The sequence below is a fragment of the Hordeum vulgare genome, chromosome 2H (assembly GCF_904849725.1).
Source record: "Hordeum vulgare subsp. vulgare chromosome 2H, MorexV3_pseudomolecules_assembly, whole genome shotgun sequence".
Lineage (NCBI taxonomy): Eukaryota > Viridiplantae > Streptophyta > Magnoliopsida > Poales > Poaceae > Hordeum > Hordeum vulgare.
In genome coordinates, this window is record NC_058519.1 from 407,147,594 (window position 1) to 407,164,482 (window position 16,889).

The following is a 16,889-nucleotide window of genomic DNA, read 5'->3' on the forward strand; positions in this document are numbered from 1 at the left end:
TACCCGCCCATTTCCTCCCACCCCACTAGATAAACTGATTAAGAGTTAATTAAACATTCATTAAAACTGTGTACGTGACATGTGGGACCTAGTGGTCAGAGTTGACCAGTCAATAGGGTTGTTGACTGCTAATGTCACAGTGACATCATGTTGATGTCATAATTCTAATTAATGAAGTTAAATATTTTGTTTTAAATTCTCAATACTAATAAAACTTTAAAATTTAATATAAAATAAACCACAAGTGAGATGAAAATAATTTGTACATGAAAGTTGATTACAAAAACGAGACGAACTCGGATACGTTATCTGTTCGTCTCTCAAGCGTCCCTAGCATAGCGAACGTGGAACTTTTCATCCGTTTCGCCTCACGAGTAGTAGCCACAGACCCGAGAAATATCATCTGATATTTTCCCGATCCGTCCATGACGGATGATACTACGTTAGCTCATGTGTAGCCCTGCATATTGCCATGTCGTGCATCGTGTTGCACCTGTTGCTGTTATTTATTGTTTCTTCCCCCTTTTCTTACGGGTAGACCCCAAGACTGACGCAGCTGTTGGGTACGACTACCCACATGACAACCAGCCCTTTGTCGCAGAGCAACAAGGCAAGCAAACTCCACCTTGATCATTCCTATATCACCTATTTCTTTCTCCCTCATGCTTGCATTAGAATTTTTCTACTGTTGTAGATAGCTCCCATTCTGATGCATAGCATGTTTTTGATGAACTGCTACTTTACTCTACCGCAATCTAAATTGTTTAGAATAGGTGGAGGAGTCATCCCCTTCGACCCCTTAGACCAGTTGCCCCCGCTTTTTCGTCAAGTCTCGATCAACTGATCGACGAGCCAAGACCTGACACAGCACTCACACCCCCCTTAGTTGTACGACGCTGCAGAACTACTATCGAGTACCGAGGATGAGACCTCGTTATGTACTCAGATGTTAGCGTTGTAGTGTAATTGATCAGTGGTGGTTCTCGAAGGGTGATTCTGTTGGGGAACGTCGCAAGGGAAACAAAAAATTTCCTACGCGCACGAAGACCTATCATGGTGATGTCCATCTACGAGAGGGGATGAGTGATCTACGTACCCTTGTAGATCGTACAGCAGAAGCGTTAGAGAACGCGGTTGATGTAGTGGAACGTCCTCACGTCCCTCGATCCGCCCCGCGAACAATCCCGCGATCAGTCCCACGATCTAGTACCGAACGGACGGCACCTCCGCGTTCAGCACACGTACAGCTCGACGATGATCTCGGCCTTCTTGATCCAGCAAGAGAGACGGAGAGGTAGAAGAGTTCTCCGGCAGCGTGACGGCGCTCCGGAGGTTGGTGATGATCTCGTCTTAGCAGGGCTCCGCCCGAGCTCCGCAGAAACGCGATCTAGAGGAAAAACTATGGAGGTATGTGGTCGGGCAGCCGTGAGAAAGTCGTTTCAAATCTGCCCTAAAAGCCCCATATATATAGGAGGAGGGAGGGGGACCTTGCCTTGGGGTCCAAGGGATCCCCAAGGGGTCGGCCGAGCCAGGGGGGAGGACTCTCCCCCCCCAAACCGAGTCCTACTTGGTTTGGTGGGAGGGAGTCCTTCCCCCTTCCCACTTCTCCTTTTTTTTCCTTTCCTTTGATTTTTTCTCTCTTGGCGCATAGGGGATTGGTGGGCTGTCCCACCAGCCCACTAAGGGCTGGTGTGACCCCCCCCAAATGCCTATGGGCTTCCCCGGAGTGGGTTGCCCCCCTCCGGTGAACTCCCGGAACCCATTCGTCATTCCCGGTACATTCCCGGTAACTCCGAAAACCTTCCGGTAATCAAATGAGGTCATCCTATATATCAATCTTCGTTTCCGGACCATTCCGGAAACCCTCGTGACGTCCGTGATCTCATCCGGGACTCCGAACAACATTCGTTAACCAACCATATAACTCAAATACGCATAAAACAACGTCGAACCTTAAGTGTGCAGACCCTGCGGGTTCGAGAACTATGCAGACATGACCCGAGAGACTCCTCGGTCAATATCCAATAGCGGGACCTGGATGCCCATATTGGATCCTACATATTCTACGAAGATCTTATCGTTTGAACCTCAGTGTCAAGGATTCGTATAATCCCGTATGGCATTCCCTTTGTTCTTCGGTATGTTACTTGCCCGAGATTCGATCGTCAGTATCCGCATACCTATTTCAATCTCGTTTACCGGCAAGTCTCTTTACTCGTTCCGTAATACAAGATCCCGTAACTTACACTAAGTTACATTGCTTGCAAGGCTTGTGTGTGATGTTGTATTACCGAGTGGGCCCCGAGATACCTCTCCGTCACACGGAGTGACAAATCCCAGTCTTGATCCATACTAACTCAACTAACACCTTCGGAGATACCTGTAGAGCATCTTTATAGTCACCCAGTTACGTTGCGATGTTTGATACACACAAAGCATTCCTCCGGTGTCAGTGAGTTATATGACCTCATGGTCATAGGAATAAATACTTGACACGCAGAAAACAGTAGCAACAAAATGACACGATCAACATGCTACGTCTATTAGTTTGGGTCCAGTCCATCACGTGATTCTCCTAATGACGTGATCCAGTTATCAAGCAACAACACCTTGTTCATAATCAGAAGACACTGATTATCATCGATCAACTGGCTAGCCAACTAGAGGCATGCTAGGGACGGTGTTTTGTCTATGTATCCACACATGTAAATGAGTCTTCATTCAATACAATTATAGCATGGATAATAAACTATTATCTTGATACAGGAATTATAATAATAACTATACATTTATTATTGCCTCTAGGGCATAATTCCAACAGATTCCTCCTTCACCACCTCTGATAACGACTCTGTCGTACAACCCCTCAATCATGGTCCATCGAGGGTGATTCCTCCCTGACCACCTTGACGGTTACAACATTCGGAATCCATCGAGGGTGATACCTCGGATCCCTTTGATGTTACAACCACACAGTTAGTTGACCTTGTTACTAGGAACATTGATGGATGGTGTGTTGCGGGTGGATTCCCGCGTGGATGTGTCGATGAGTTAATTAAAATGCTAAGGATTTCGGGTATTGGATCTTGTTTGGTCGGAGACCTTTTCACACTAACCGGCTACGTGGGAGAAGTTATGGCTACTCGACGTCGTGGTATCAGCCGAAGCTCTTCAGACGTCAGCAATGGAGCGGCGCGCACCCGAGTGGTCTAGATTATCATTGTTCTTGTATAAGAGGTGCGAGGACTAACCTCGGCCGCCCTCGCGACGTGCAGGAGCGCAATAGGTGATGGGCCCATAAACCCTCCGCGCCTAGGATTTAGACCAGCGGGCTAGCCTCTCTATTGGTTCTAGGTGGGGGTACGACGTGTTGATGTTCCGAGGTCGGGCATGACCCAGGAAAGTGTGTCCGGCCAGAGTTTATCAAGCGTGACAGGAAACTTGGTGCACCCCTGCAGGGAAGAAATTAACTATTCGGATAGTCGTGTCCATGGTTACAGGACGACTTGGAGTTCTGCCCTGATCTTATACAAATTGAATGATTACTTAACTGGAATGTTTGCTCCGGGATTGCTTCCTCGCAGGGAGTCGTGGAAGAATCTCTGGGCATGAATTTAATTAATATTGCTGCAATATGACTATATATTTGTGTTACGTGTTCTACTCTCGTCTGTTGTTGCAAGACCCGTGAAGATGCTAGTCTTCGATAGGACTATTCTTCTCTCTCTATTCTCGCATTGCTCCAGTTAGTCCACATAAAACCCTTCCCTTTGATACTGATGCATACTTAGCATAGTTCTGATGTCTGTCTTGCGAGTACTTTGGATGAGTACTCACCGTTGCTTTGCTCCCCCTTTTCCCCTCAAACCGTTGTTGCGACCAAATGATAGAGCCCAGGAGATGGCGTATCCCGCCAACGACGACTGCTACCCCGACGGATGACCAGGAGTAGTTAGGAGGTTCCCAGGCAGGAGGCCTCGCCTCGTTCAGTCGTTGTATCTTTTGTGCTAGCCTCCTCTAAGGCATTATCATGTTTCATGTATGTACTCAGATATTTGTTGCTTCCGCTGACTCGTGTGTATATCGATCTTCTGTATTCTAGCCCTCAAGGCCCCTGGCTTGTAATATGAAGCTTGTTTGTATTTATTTGCGTCTAGAGTTATGTTGTGATATCTTCCCGTGAGTCCTTGAGCTTGGTAATACACATTTGCGTGTATGATTTGCGGACGATCAAATCGAGGGAGTCACAAGTTGGTATCAAAGCCAATTGCGTGTAGGTAGCCCCCTTTCCAACTCCTTGGCTGAAGTTGAGTCTAGTACTTTAAAACCTTACTAAATTTGATGTTGTGGCTTACGGGCCCACATCTCAATCGGGTGGTATTAGTATCTTTTACTCCTTTTCTATACTATGGGTTCTACTCTCTCTTCTCTTTCGGGTTAACGAATTTGCTAACTCTAACATTAGGTTCTCATAATCACATCGACCCGGAGAGCTGGATTATCTACTGTTGTTCTTTTGATAATATGTTACACACACTCTCATTGGACATCCTTGAATCTTCCTTTTCAGATGCGTCCCTCAAGGCAGCGCATACCCGTGACACTGGCTATTGAGGCGACTGGGTTCCCGGACATTTTGGTCGACCTCTTGACCAGTATGGGATATCGTTGGTACCCCGAGTACACTGTGTACGAGGACTTCCGCGAGTTCAACCAGTACTAGTACCAGGCTGAGGTTCGCATCTTCGATGAGATGGACATCTTCTTCCTCGAGCTCCACACCTTCTGCGGTGTTGGGTTGTCGATCGCTATGGCCATCCATGATGCGGCATATATTGCTATCACCTGCCTCTGTGGAGCGCACCCTTGCCTAGAGGAGACTGCCTCCAGATACATCACGCATGTTCCTGTTGGGGATGAGACTGGATTTGATCTCACTGCCTACACTGCTCGTGTTTGGGAGCGCAACAACCGGTCCTACGTCGCTGTCTGTGCCCCCTACGTGAGGCGTCACTACGACCCACACGTTTTGGTGCGGTACACTGAGGCGCTAGATCATGCCTTCCGAGCTCAGACTATGGAGTTGTATGGCACACGTACCCGTCTTTACAATGCGTTGACACAACTGCAGCCAGCAGTCAACGCGAGGATCCACCCTGCGTTCATCCTCCAGTCGTGCAGGACAGATCTACCACCAGGTCTTGAGTGGCCTGTTGTTGTAGTTCGTACCCCTGCACTTGGACCTCTACTCCCCGAGTCGATGCGGTACGAGCACATGAGTCACCACGGGATGCAGAATCCTGCTCCTAGGTTCTCCTACCGGGGTCACCGTCAGCTACTTGGATTTAGTCGTTCTCTCCGACGTTGATGTAGCCTTATCTCTATGTCTCGTTGTTGTATCCCTCCACCGCGGGCCTGCGGGCTGCCTAGTGAGTCCGGGTTATCGTCTAATGCATCCAGGTTATCGCCAAATTTTGAATTTGTAATCGATGTATGTAATCGAACTTATGTATGGGTATGTATGTCGAACTTAATTGCTATGGAGTATCTATCGCATTTCCCTTTCGTCATGGTTTATTCCTTCATGAATGACTACAATGCCTTTGCAATTACCTTATGCTAAACTACCCCTATTAAATATTTAGCTGGATGGTTAGACCAGTTGGCCGCCCGCGTGGCCCCGCCAATGATGCACCACCCCCACCTCCTGAATATATGATGGGGATGATCCAACAGTTTGAACTGAACCGCCAGTTTATGCAAGGGCTCATGGACCAGTTCCAAAGGCCGAACATGAATCAGCAGCAAGGCGTGACCTTGCAAGACTTCTGCCGCCTCAACCCTGCGATCTACTGCAACTCAACTCGGCATCTGGATGCTGATGACTGGCTCCATGACATTGCTTACAAGCTGGAGTCTACCAATGTGCCCCTGGCGAACTATGTCAACTTTGCAGCCTACTTTCTGAAGGGTCACTTGGACGGAGTTCAAGGCTGCCTTCTGTGCTTGCTACATTCCTCGGGGAATCATGGTAGGAAGAAGCGTGAGTTCCCCAACCATGTCTAGGGCAACAAAACTGTGGATGCTTATCAGCGGGAGTTTCTAGATTGATCCTGCTATGCTAAAGAAGACATTGCAACTGATGCACGCAAATAGGAGAAATTTTGTGAGGGACTCCACCCTGAAATCAAGCTAGCGCTCCTTGTTCACGACTATGTTGATTTCGCCACCCTCGTGAACAAGGCCATTCAGGTTGAGACTGGTCTGCAGAAATACAAGGATAATAGCACGCACAACCGTGACATGGGTTCATCTTCGAGCCCATCCGCACAGAAGCAGAAGATCTGGATTCCCCACAACATGTACCATGCACCGGCTCCTGTTCCTAGGTCGTCCTATGTTGCACCTCGTCTACCTCATCCACCACCTAGGCAGCCGAGGCTTCCAGCTCAACCGCCTCGAGTTCCTCCTTCATGTCCTGAGGACGGGCTGTGCTTCCAAGTGTGCCTGTCCAGGTCACGGTGCTAGAAACTGCAGGCAAAATCCGAATCAGCTGGCACTTCCCTCAACTGGCAGTGGCAACAACCAGAACCGCAACAACAATGCGAAGCCTGCTTATGTTCGTGGCCAGGCCAACAACATTGATATGGGTTAAGCTCAAGACCAGCCTGCTACCGTGATGGGTACACTTCTCGTTAACTCGGTACCTGCTTCTGTATTGTTTGATACAGGAGCATCGCATTCCTTCATGTCAGAAAATTTTGCATTCATGCATGGCATTAAGTACGAAGAGATGAACATCCCGATAGTGGTAAACACCCCCGTGGGCCAATGTCGACCCTCCATGGTCTGGCCCAATGTCCCCGTTGAAATTGAAGGATTAGAATTCCTTGTCGCTCCCATGTTATGGAGTTCTTCCAACATTGACCTTATACTAGGAATGGACTGGTTGAAAGCTCATACGGCTTCAATCGTTTGTGCCACCAAGACCGTCCACCTCCTACATCCTTCAAATGAATTAATAAGCTATCATGCTCATCTCGTCCGAGATGCTGAGGCACGGCTATATGCCTTGAATGCATTAAATGTGTCGCCTCTTGAAGGGATCAAAAACATTATAGTTGTCCATGATTTCCAAGATGTCTTTCTAGAAGAGCTTCCGGGGATTCCTCCTGCTCGAGCTGTCGAGTTTGTCATTGACTTGGTACACGGTACCACTCCTATCGCCAAGCGTCCCTATAAAATGCCACCACATGAACTTCTTGAACTTAAGCAAGAAATTGACAATTTGCTTCGTCTGGGTTTCATTCATCTGAGTTCCTTTGCTTGGGGAGCACCTTCTCTCTTTGTTAAGAAGAAGGATGGGACAAGTCGTTTGGTTCAAGACTATCGTCCTATCAATCAGGCCACTATTAAAAACAAATATCCTCTTCCTCAGATAAATGATCTGTATGATCAACTTGCTGGTTCCTCAATCTTCTCTAAGCTCGACTTGAGGTTGGGATACCACTAGATCCGTGTTCTCAAGGAGGATATCCCAAAGACCGTCTTTGTTACTCGATATGGATCATACGAGTACACCGTCATGTCCTTCGGCTTAACCAATGCACCGGCAACCTTCTCTCGATTGATGAATTATATATTCACGGACTACCTCAAAAAAATTGTCATGGTATATCTGGATGATATTCTGGTATATTCGAAGAATAAAGAAGAGCATGCCGAACATCTTTGTCTTGTACTGGATAACCTTCGGGAGCATAAACTTTATGCGAAGTATTCCAAATGTGAGTTCTGGCTGGACGAAGTGACGTACCTTGGTCATGTGATCTCCAAGGATGGTATTGCAGTCAACCCCAAACGATTTCAAGCTATTCTTGACTGGACTCCCCCGAAGAATGTCAAGCAAGTCAAAAGTTTTCTCGGACTCGCCAGCTATTGCCGTCGATTCATCGAGAACTTGCCCTTAACCAATCTGCTTCAGAAGGGTGTTAAGTTTGAGTGGACTGATAAATGTCAGGAAAGTTTCTAGGCACTCAAGGACAAACTGACATCCGCTCCGGTACTTGCTCCTCTGGATACGAAAAGGGATTTCATTATATATTGTGATGCTTCTCGTCAAGGGATAGGTTGTATCCTCATGAAAGATCGCAAGGTGATTGCTTATGCCTCATGTCAGCTGCGTACTCATGAAGAGAACTATCCAGTTCATGATCTCGAACTTGTCGTAGTTGTACATTCACTGAAAGAATGGCGACAATACCCTCTCGGTAATCGCTGTGAGATCTACACCGACCATGAAAGTCTGAAGTATCTGTTCACTCACCCGAATCTGAATCTACGCCAACAGAGATGGATGGAGCGTATAGCACATTTTTACTATGGTATATCGTATACCCCCGGCAAGGCTAACGTAATGGTTGATGCCTTGAGCCGCAAGTCATACTACAACCACCTCCCGGTTCATAGGGATCATGACCGTCTTGAAGAGGAGTTCCGTAAGCTGAACCTCCATATTGTTCCTCAGGGTTATCTTATTCCCCCTCCTGAAGAGTTTCGCAAGATGAACCTCCGTGTTGTTAATCAGGGTTCCCTCAGTAACCTGGTTGCTGAACCAGATCTTGTGGGCACCATCATGGCTATGCAAGGTTATGACGATGATGTCGAAAGAATTAAGCGCTACCTTACAGAAGGTAAACCCTCTTTTTTCACTGTTGTTGAAGATGGTGCCTTGTACTTCAAGGGTCGCCTATTCGTCCCAAGTAAAAAAGGAAAACCTCAGAATGAGCGGAAAGGTGATGAAAGATTGAAAGAAGCTCATGATAACCCGTTGTCTATGCATCCGGGTAGTACCAAGATGTACCAAGACATCCGTCAAGGATTCTGGTGGCCAAATATGAAACAAGACATTGCACGGTACGTTGCAGAGTGTGATATTTGCCGACGAATCAAAGCAGAACATCAAAAGCTTGTTGGAACTCTGCAACCTATCTCTATTCCTGAATGGAAATGGGACCATGTCGAAATGGACTTTGTCACTGGATTTCCCGGATCTCAGAAAGGTAATGATGCTATTCTTGTCGTCATTGACTGACTATCCAAAGTTGCACATTTTCTAGCCGTCAAAGAAACAATTAATGCTAGTCAACTGGCAGATCTTTATATGTCCAGAATTGTTTCACTTCACGGAATTCGGTTGGTAATCAGCTTGGACCGTGGCAGCTTGTTCACTTTAAAATTCTGGGTAAGTTTTCAGAAGGCTATGGGGACTCATGTGTCCTTCAGCACCGCATTTCACCCTCAATCCCAGGGACAAGTTGAACGAGTCAACCAAATTCTCGGTGACATGCTTCGAGCTTGTGTCATTTCTTTCGGTGAGAAATGGGAGGAATCTCTCCCGTATGTCGAGTTCTCCTACAACAGTAGTTATCAAGCTAGTCTGAAGATGGCCCCTTTCGAAGTGTTGTATGGACGAAGGTGTCGAACTCCTCTGGGTCAGAAACTGGGGAACGATCACTCTTCGATCCAGATATTATCCAACATGCTGAAGATCAAGTCTGCGTTATTCATGAGAATCTGAAGTCTGCCGAGTCTCATCAGAAAAGTCAGTATGACCGTAATCATCAAGATATGGTCTATCAACCTAGCGAAAAGGCTTATCTTTGTCTCACATCAATGAGAGGTGCACACCGTTTTGGGATCAAGGGCAAGCTAGCTCCTCGCTATATTGGCCCTTTCACTGTTCTCGAAAGGCGTGGAAAAGTAGCTTATCAATTGGAACTACCGGCGAACCTTTCGCAGGTTCATGATGTCTTCCATGTGTCTCAGCTCCGTCGCTGCTTCAAAGATCATGTTCGAGCAGTGGATCATGATATGCTTAAGCTGCAACAAGACCTCTCTTATAAAGAGCATCCGGTCTGCATTCTCGATCAGGCTGAACGTCAGACTCGACGCAAGATCACCAAGTTCCATAAAGTGAAGTGGTCAAATCAATCTGAAGATGAGGCCACTTGGGAACGCGAGGACCATCTTCATGATGTATACCACAAGCTCTTTCCTTCTACCTCTTAATTCTCGAGACAAGAATTCTCGTTAGTAGGGGAGAGTTCTGACATCCCCGGAGTATGCTACAGTAATCATTGTAATTAAGCTACAGTGATGGCCAAGATTAAGCTAATGCTTTTGCTAATCTATTATGATCACAGTTGGAAACAAACTCTGATTCAAAAATCTTTTTGCGATTCAGTTTCATTTCAACAGTGGATTTAAAAGTTTTGTGATCTTTAAATTAAAAATCATGCTTGGGTGGCAAATAATTCCTAGGTATTTATAAAATTGAAACCAATATTTTCCAAGCATTTTAGTGCCTCAAAATAATTAAAACTGAGGCCGAAACGATTATTAAATCTCGTGTCGCATTTTACTATAATTAAATAAATTCTAAACCTCCCCAAAAATAATTGTGGCATGTTATTAAATTACCATAAAAATTGTGAGGCAAGTCCTACATTTTTCTAAAAGTAATTTTAGGCACTAAAAAAATAAAATTGAATAAAAGATAAAAGTAAAATAATAAATTATATAAAAAAGGGGGAAAAGAATCCCACCCCCCCCCCCCACTCGGCCGGCCCAACCAACCCAGCCACCCCCATCGGGCCACTATACCCTCGGGGGTATAAAAACACCCCCAAAACCCTAATCCCCACCTACCCCCTCATTTCCTCCCACCCCACTAATTAAACTGATTAAGAGTTAATTAAATCGTAATTAAAACTGTGTCAATGACATGTGGGACCCACTGGTTAGAGTTGCTAGTCAATAGGGCTGTTGAATGCTGATGTCACAGTGACATCATGCTAATGTCATAATTCTAATTAATGAATTTAAATAATCCATTTTTTCTGAATACTAATAAAACTTTAAAAATTAATGTAAAATACACCGCAAGTCACATGAAAATAATTTGTACATGAAAGTTGATCAGAAAAACGAGACGAACCCGGGTATGCTATCTGTTCGTCTTTCACGCGTCCCTAGCAATGGCGAACATGGAACTTTTTCATCCGTTTCGCCTCACCAGTAGTAGTCACACACCCGGGAAATATCATCTGATATTTTCCGATCCATCTATGACGGATGATATTACGTTAGCTCATGCGTAGCCCTGCATAAGTGCATATTGCCATGTCATGCATCGTGTTGCACCTGTTGTTGTTATTTATTGTTTCTTCCCCCCTCTTCTTACCGGTAGACCCCGAGACTCACGTTGCTGCTGGGTACGACTACCCACGTGATGACCAGCCCTTTGCCGCAGAGCAACAAGGCAAGCAAACCCCACCTTGATCATTCCTATATCGCTTATTTCTTTCTCCTTCATGCTTGCATTAGAATTTTGCTACTATTGTAGATAGCTCCTATTCTAATGCATGGCCTGTTTTTGATGAACCGCTACTTTATTGTACCGCAATCTAAATTATTTAGAATAGGTGGAGCGGTCATCCCCTTCGACCCCTTAGACCGGTTGCCCCAGCTATTTCGTCAAGTCTCGATAAACTGATCGACGAGCCAAGACCGGACACAACACTCACATCCCCTTAGTTGTACGACGTTGCAAAGCTACTATCGAGTACCGAGGGCGGCACCTCGTTACGTACTCAAATGTTAGCGTTGTAGTGTAGTTGACCGGTGGTTGTTCTCCTAGGGTGATTCCTCCTTCACCACCTCCGATAACGACTCTGTCGTACAACCCCTCAATCATGGTCCACCGAGGGTGATTCCTCCCTGACCACCTTGACGGTTACATCATTCGGAATCCATCAAGGGTGATACCTCGGATCCCTCTGATGTTACAACCACACAGTTACTTGACCTTGTTACTGGGTACACTGATGGATGATGTGTTGCGGGTGGATTCCCGCGTGGATGTGTCGATGAGTTAATTAAAATGCTAAGGATTTGGGTATTTGATTGGGTTGGTCGGAGACCTTTTCGCACTAGCCGGCTACGCGGGAGAAGCTATGGGTACTCGATGTCGTGGTATCAGCCGAAGCTCTTCACACGTCAGCAATGGAGCGGCGCGCGCCCGAGTGGTCTGGATTATCACCGTTCTTGTACAAGAGGTGCGAGGACTAACATCGGTCGGCCTCGCAACGTGCAAAAGCGCAATGGGTGATGGGCCCATGAACCCTGCGCGCCTTGGATTTAGAACGGCGGACTGGCCTCTCTGTTGAGTCTAGGTGGGGCTGTGACATGTTGATGTTCCGAGGCTAGCCATGACCCAGAAAAGTGTGTCCGGCCAGAGTTTATCAAGCGTGAAGGGAAACTTGGTGCACCCCTGCAGGGAAGAAATTAACTATTCGGATAGCCGTGTCCACGGTTACGGGACGACTTGGAGTTGTGCCCTGATCTTATACAACTTGAACGATTACTTAACTAGAATGTTTGCTCTGAGATTGCTTCCTGGAGTCGAGGAAGAATCTCTAGGTGTGACTTTAATTAATATTGCTGCAACAATACGACTATATATTTGTGTTACCTATTCTACTCTCGTATGTTGCTACAAGACCCCTGAAGATGCTAGTCTTCGATAGGACTAGTCTTCTCTCTCTATTCTCGCATTACTCGAGTCAGTCCACATAAAACCCCTCCCTTTGATACTGATGCATACTTAGCATAGTTCTGATGTCAGTCTTGCGACTATTTTGGATGAGTACTCACCGTTGCTTTGCTCCCTCTTTTCCCCTCGATCCGTTGCTGCGGCCAGATGATGGAGCCCAGGAAATGTCGTATCCCGCTGCGGCCAGATGATGGAGCCCAGGAAATGTCGTATCCCGTCGACGACGACTGCTACCCCAACGATGGCTACTACTACGTGGAGGCCGCTGACGACCAGGAGTAGTTAGGAGGTTCCCAGGCAAGAGGCGAGGCCTCCTTCGATCGTCGTATCTTTTATGCTAGCCTTCTCTAAGGCATTATCATGTTTCATGTTTGTACTCATATATTTGTTGCTTCCGCTGACTCTTGTGTTTATCGAGCTTCTGTATTCTAGCCCTCGAGGCCCCTGGCTTGTAATATGAAGCTTGTTTGTTTTTATTTGTGTCTAGAGTTCTGTTGTGATATCTTCCGGTGAGTTCTTGAGCTTGGTCGTACGCATTTGCGTGTATGATTAGCGTAAGATCAAATCAAGGACGTCACATAGGTAAACAATAGCACTTTGCAAAGTTAAAGCAGTTTACAATTATGAGGAAGTTGAAGCAGTTTGCATTTTGACAGAAAAGTTATTCATTGGGCTCGCAATCAAGTTCTATATAGCATGACGGAATATATTGTCTGTAATTTGTGCACCATGTTTGACAAGAATCATAGATTAATTATGTATTTTATTCATGTAACACATACTCCCTCCGTTCCTAAATATAAGACCTTTTAGAGATTGCACTATAAACTACATACGGATGTACATAGACATATTCTAGAGTGTAGATTCACTCATTTTGCTTCGTATGTAGCCTTCTAATGAAATCTCTAAAAGGTCTTATATTTTGGAACAGAGGGAGTACTATGTATGCAACTTATATTCTTGTGTTTTTATTTTGTTCATCATAGTTATACAATATTTGGTTATCGTCGACATTTGTTTTCCATACCATTTGGACATCACAATGATATATGTCCTGACATAAGCAACATAATCATGGCAGACGATTCAACAGGTTCATGATTATACATGCAAACATACTTTCAAGCTTTGGTTCATGTTGTTGCAGATAGTATACAAAACATAGAGAGTTTAGCTACAGGCGGAGAAGCAAATTTCATGAAAATCACACGTGGAAGTTTTCAGAAAAGATCCAAAACAGTTTGAACTACAGGTGAGGGCAAGATCGACATCGATGCAAAACCATCAAGAACAAACCCAACCCCATTTGTAACATACGAAGTATGACCAGTATGGTTTTAGAAATATAACTTTTCTGGTGAAAACAGTCCTTGAAGAACGATAGGAAAAATAGTTACCTTCTCAGTAATCAGTTGTACAAATTCAACACTTGAGTACAGTCATGGTACTGAAATCAAGACAACGTAACATCCCATGTTAACTTTTTCTCTTATTTGTGAAGACTTAATGCAAGAAAACTTGGCTAGCCAGACAATCTTTTGCTTTAAGCAACTCCTGCCTTGGCTAGCTCCTCCAACTTCTTGTCAATCTGGGCTTCTGTCAAGCCATCCAAGCGAACGCACCTCTCCACACCCATATCTGACCAGTAGACACACAGTTATATGACACACCGAATACATTAGCTTCGATTCATTAATCCAGTATTATATGCATGAAACAAAAGAAAGGGCGTATATGGAAATTTCAAGCCAAAATTAAGCATCAAATGTGAAGGAACGAAATATTTGGTAATCCATATTCAGTTCTTTGTTAATCATAACATGCCTAGCCCTGTGTTTGCAAAACCGTAATAGTTTATCACTTTTTCTCAGTTAGTATGGGTTGTCTGCTTCCTTCAGTACATGACCTATCTCTAAATTGACAGTGCAAGACACAAGTGCCGCAACTGAGTAAACAATTGCATAGCCTTTTCTTCATTTATTATTTAGTTCTTTAATTAGCACATATCCATTTGGAGCATTGTGTGCAGGATTTGAAGGCCCGTTACATGATCTTAATCCGTGCTTCCTTTCTCAGCTACCAGGAAGCCCGTAGGCATCAACATTCCAGACACACTTGAAGAAGAAAGAGAGCTGAGTCAGAGCCCAGGAAAAACTACATAAAATAATTACTGGATTCGCTATAATGAGTTCCAAATCCCAATCCCAGTCGATTGACCTAGATCAGGAGTTGTGGTAGCTTCAGATAGGCCAGAGTTTGCACAGAGTCATTGATCTTGAGTGAAACAAAAAACGGTACCACACGCAGCAGCTAACACCAAAAATCATAATATGCATCAGTTAACATAGTTCCCAGGGTATTTACAAATTGAAATGGGCCAATCATTTTTCCAAAATGAATCTATTTTCTTCACAATATTGCTTATCGGCATAAATATATTAGAGTTATATGTTTGCGGGTCTGTGAGATAAAACCTGATTGACATAATAAGGCCCTACTTCTATAAGGATAATGCAGTCATATACATTTTACTTTGGATAATTGCATGATAGTAAGTTAGCAACATAGAAGAGTTATGACAAGAAGAACTTAGTGGTCGAAGGCTGCAAGAAAATGCTTATTAAGGATATCCTACCTTGTATTAGAAAGTTTGGCATTGGACCAAACTCTTTCCTGGTTTGTTTCCTAGAACTTTTTTAGGGGGCACGAAGCAATTTCGTCAAGCTATTGCATTCAACCACACACAAGTCTTACCAACTTCTGTTTCCCCGGGACGAGACTTAAACAATTAAGTCTCGTCTCGTAGAAACAGATGTTGGAAAGACTTAATTTGACAACCGCATTCACGCAACATGATTGTTCAATTGTAATATACTTCTGATACTAAATCATCTTAATGCACTATAGTTTACCTATAGCAAAGAATGACAGAGCAAGAGAAAACCAAAGGAAATGGATGCACTATGCTGCGTGATACAAGTGGTGAGGGCAGCATTTGGGCAACATCAAAATTCTTTTCCACACCGACGCATAAAGATGAAAATTCCTCCCATCTCACGTGCTCAAAATTTTCGAGATGAACGATAGAGATCTCTGTGGAACCGTACAACCTCGCATGGATATCTGGACAGGTCCCAAGTCCCCGCTTGCAATATCTCGCAAGATAACAAGATCCGGTAGTTCCAATCGAAACATTTCACACTTGAAAGATGCAAGGGTTCCGATGATCGATAGACCGGGTCAGACCCTCCGGGTAACCATGGCAAGAGCAAGATCTCGCGTTCCTGGCAAAGATGGGATCGAGGGCTGCTTACCGTAGCGCGCCCAGAGCTGAGGCTCGACGCCGGAGCACTCGCGGATGAGGACGGGGAGGGTGGGGTTGCGGGTCTTGATGTCACCATAGTTCTTCTTCACGAACTCCCTGCGAATCAGATCACAAATCCAACACCACGACATGAGGGACGAATCGATTGCAGAGAGAGAAATGGGGGAAGAGAAGCAGGTGCGTGGGTGCTACCGGGCGGGGCCGCTAGCAGGCGAGGACTGGCAGAAGAGGAAACGGATCTCCTTCACGTTCCGGGATAGGCTCGCCCGCCACGCCATCGCCGCCGGTTCCTTCTTCCTTGGATTCTCTTCTATTCTGTTCTCGAACCCCTTCGCTGCCCGAGTTGTATCTTCCTCTGCTGGGGAAGCCCAGCTGCAGCTGTCTCGTTGGGTTGGATTCACATCCACGCCGTCCGATGCGGAAAACGGTGTATGGCCGTCAGATTAGGGTTCCGCTCCACAAAAGTATATTTCCCCGGAGAAAAAGATAAAACGATTTCCTACGAGTGACCCGGCTCAAAACTGCGCCGGTCGCCTCACGGACACGAAGCGCCATCATGCTCTTGGATTTGACTACATAGCCGCGCCGCATCATCGTCTTGTCGTGCGGCCGCTACTAATGAATAATCACTTACGATAGCGTGTCTCGCTGCGAGCTCATAAAATACAAAAAAAAGTTGCATGCAGTGGCAGACTATCGCAGAGGTGCAAGGCAGGCATGCATACTCCAAAAGTCACGGGACCGACAGTAAACTAGTGTCCTGTGCTGCGCATGCATACTCCAAAAGTCACGGGACCGACAGAAAACTAGTGTCCTGTGCTGCAATACAAAGGAATAGGGTCCTCAAATCCATCCTTGAACGTTGCATGCAACTGTTAAATATCACTATTTTTTCTCCTTGACCCTAAACTGATAAGTTGTTCTTGGTTGTCAGGTTTAAACTTC

General features: G+C 45.4%; 1 protein-coding gene across 1 annotated transcript; it reads right to left on the minus strand.

Annotated features, from left to right (window-relative positions):
• Positions 1-13,989: 13,989 nt before the first annotated feature.
• On the minus strand, positions 13,990-16,354 carry LOC123426435 (NADH dehydrogenase [ubiquinone] 1 alpha subcomplex subunit 2). Its single transcript, XM_045110275.1, has 3 exons — positions 16,137-16,354; positions 15,934-16,040; positions 13,990-14,257 (listed from the first exon to the last, which is right to left on the minus strand). Exons 1-3 carry the CDS (start codon positions 16,220-16,222, stop codon positions 14,163-14,165), a joined length of 288 nt encoding a protein of 95 aa, XP_044966210.1. The 5' UTR covers positions 16,223-16,354; the 3' UTR covers positions 13,990-14,162.
• Positions 16,355-16,889: the final 535 nt, after the last annotated feature.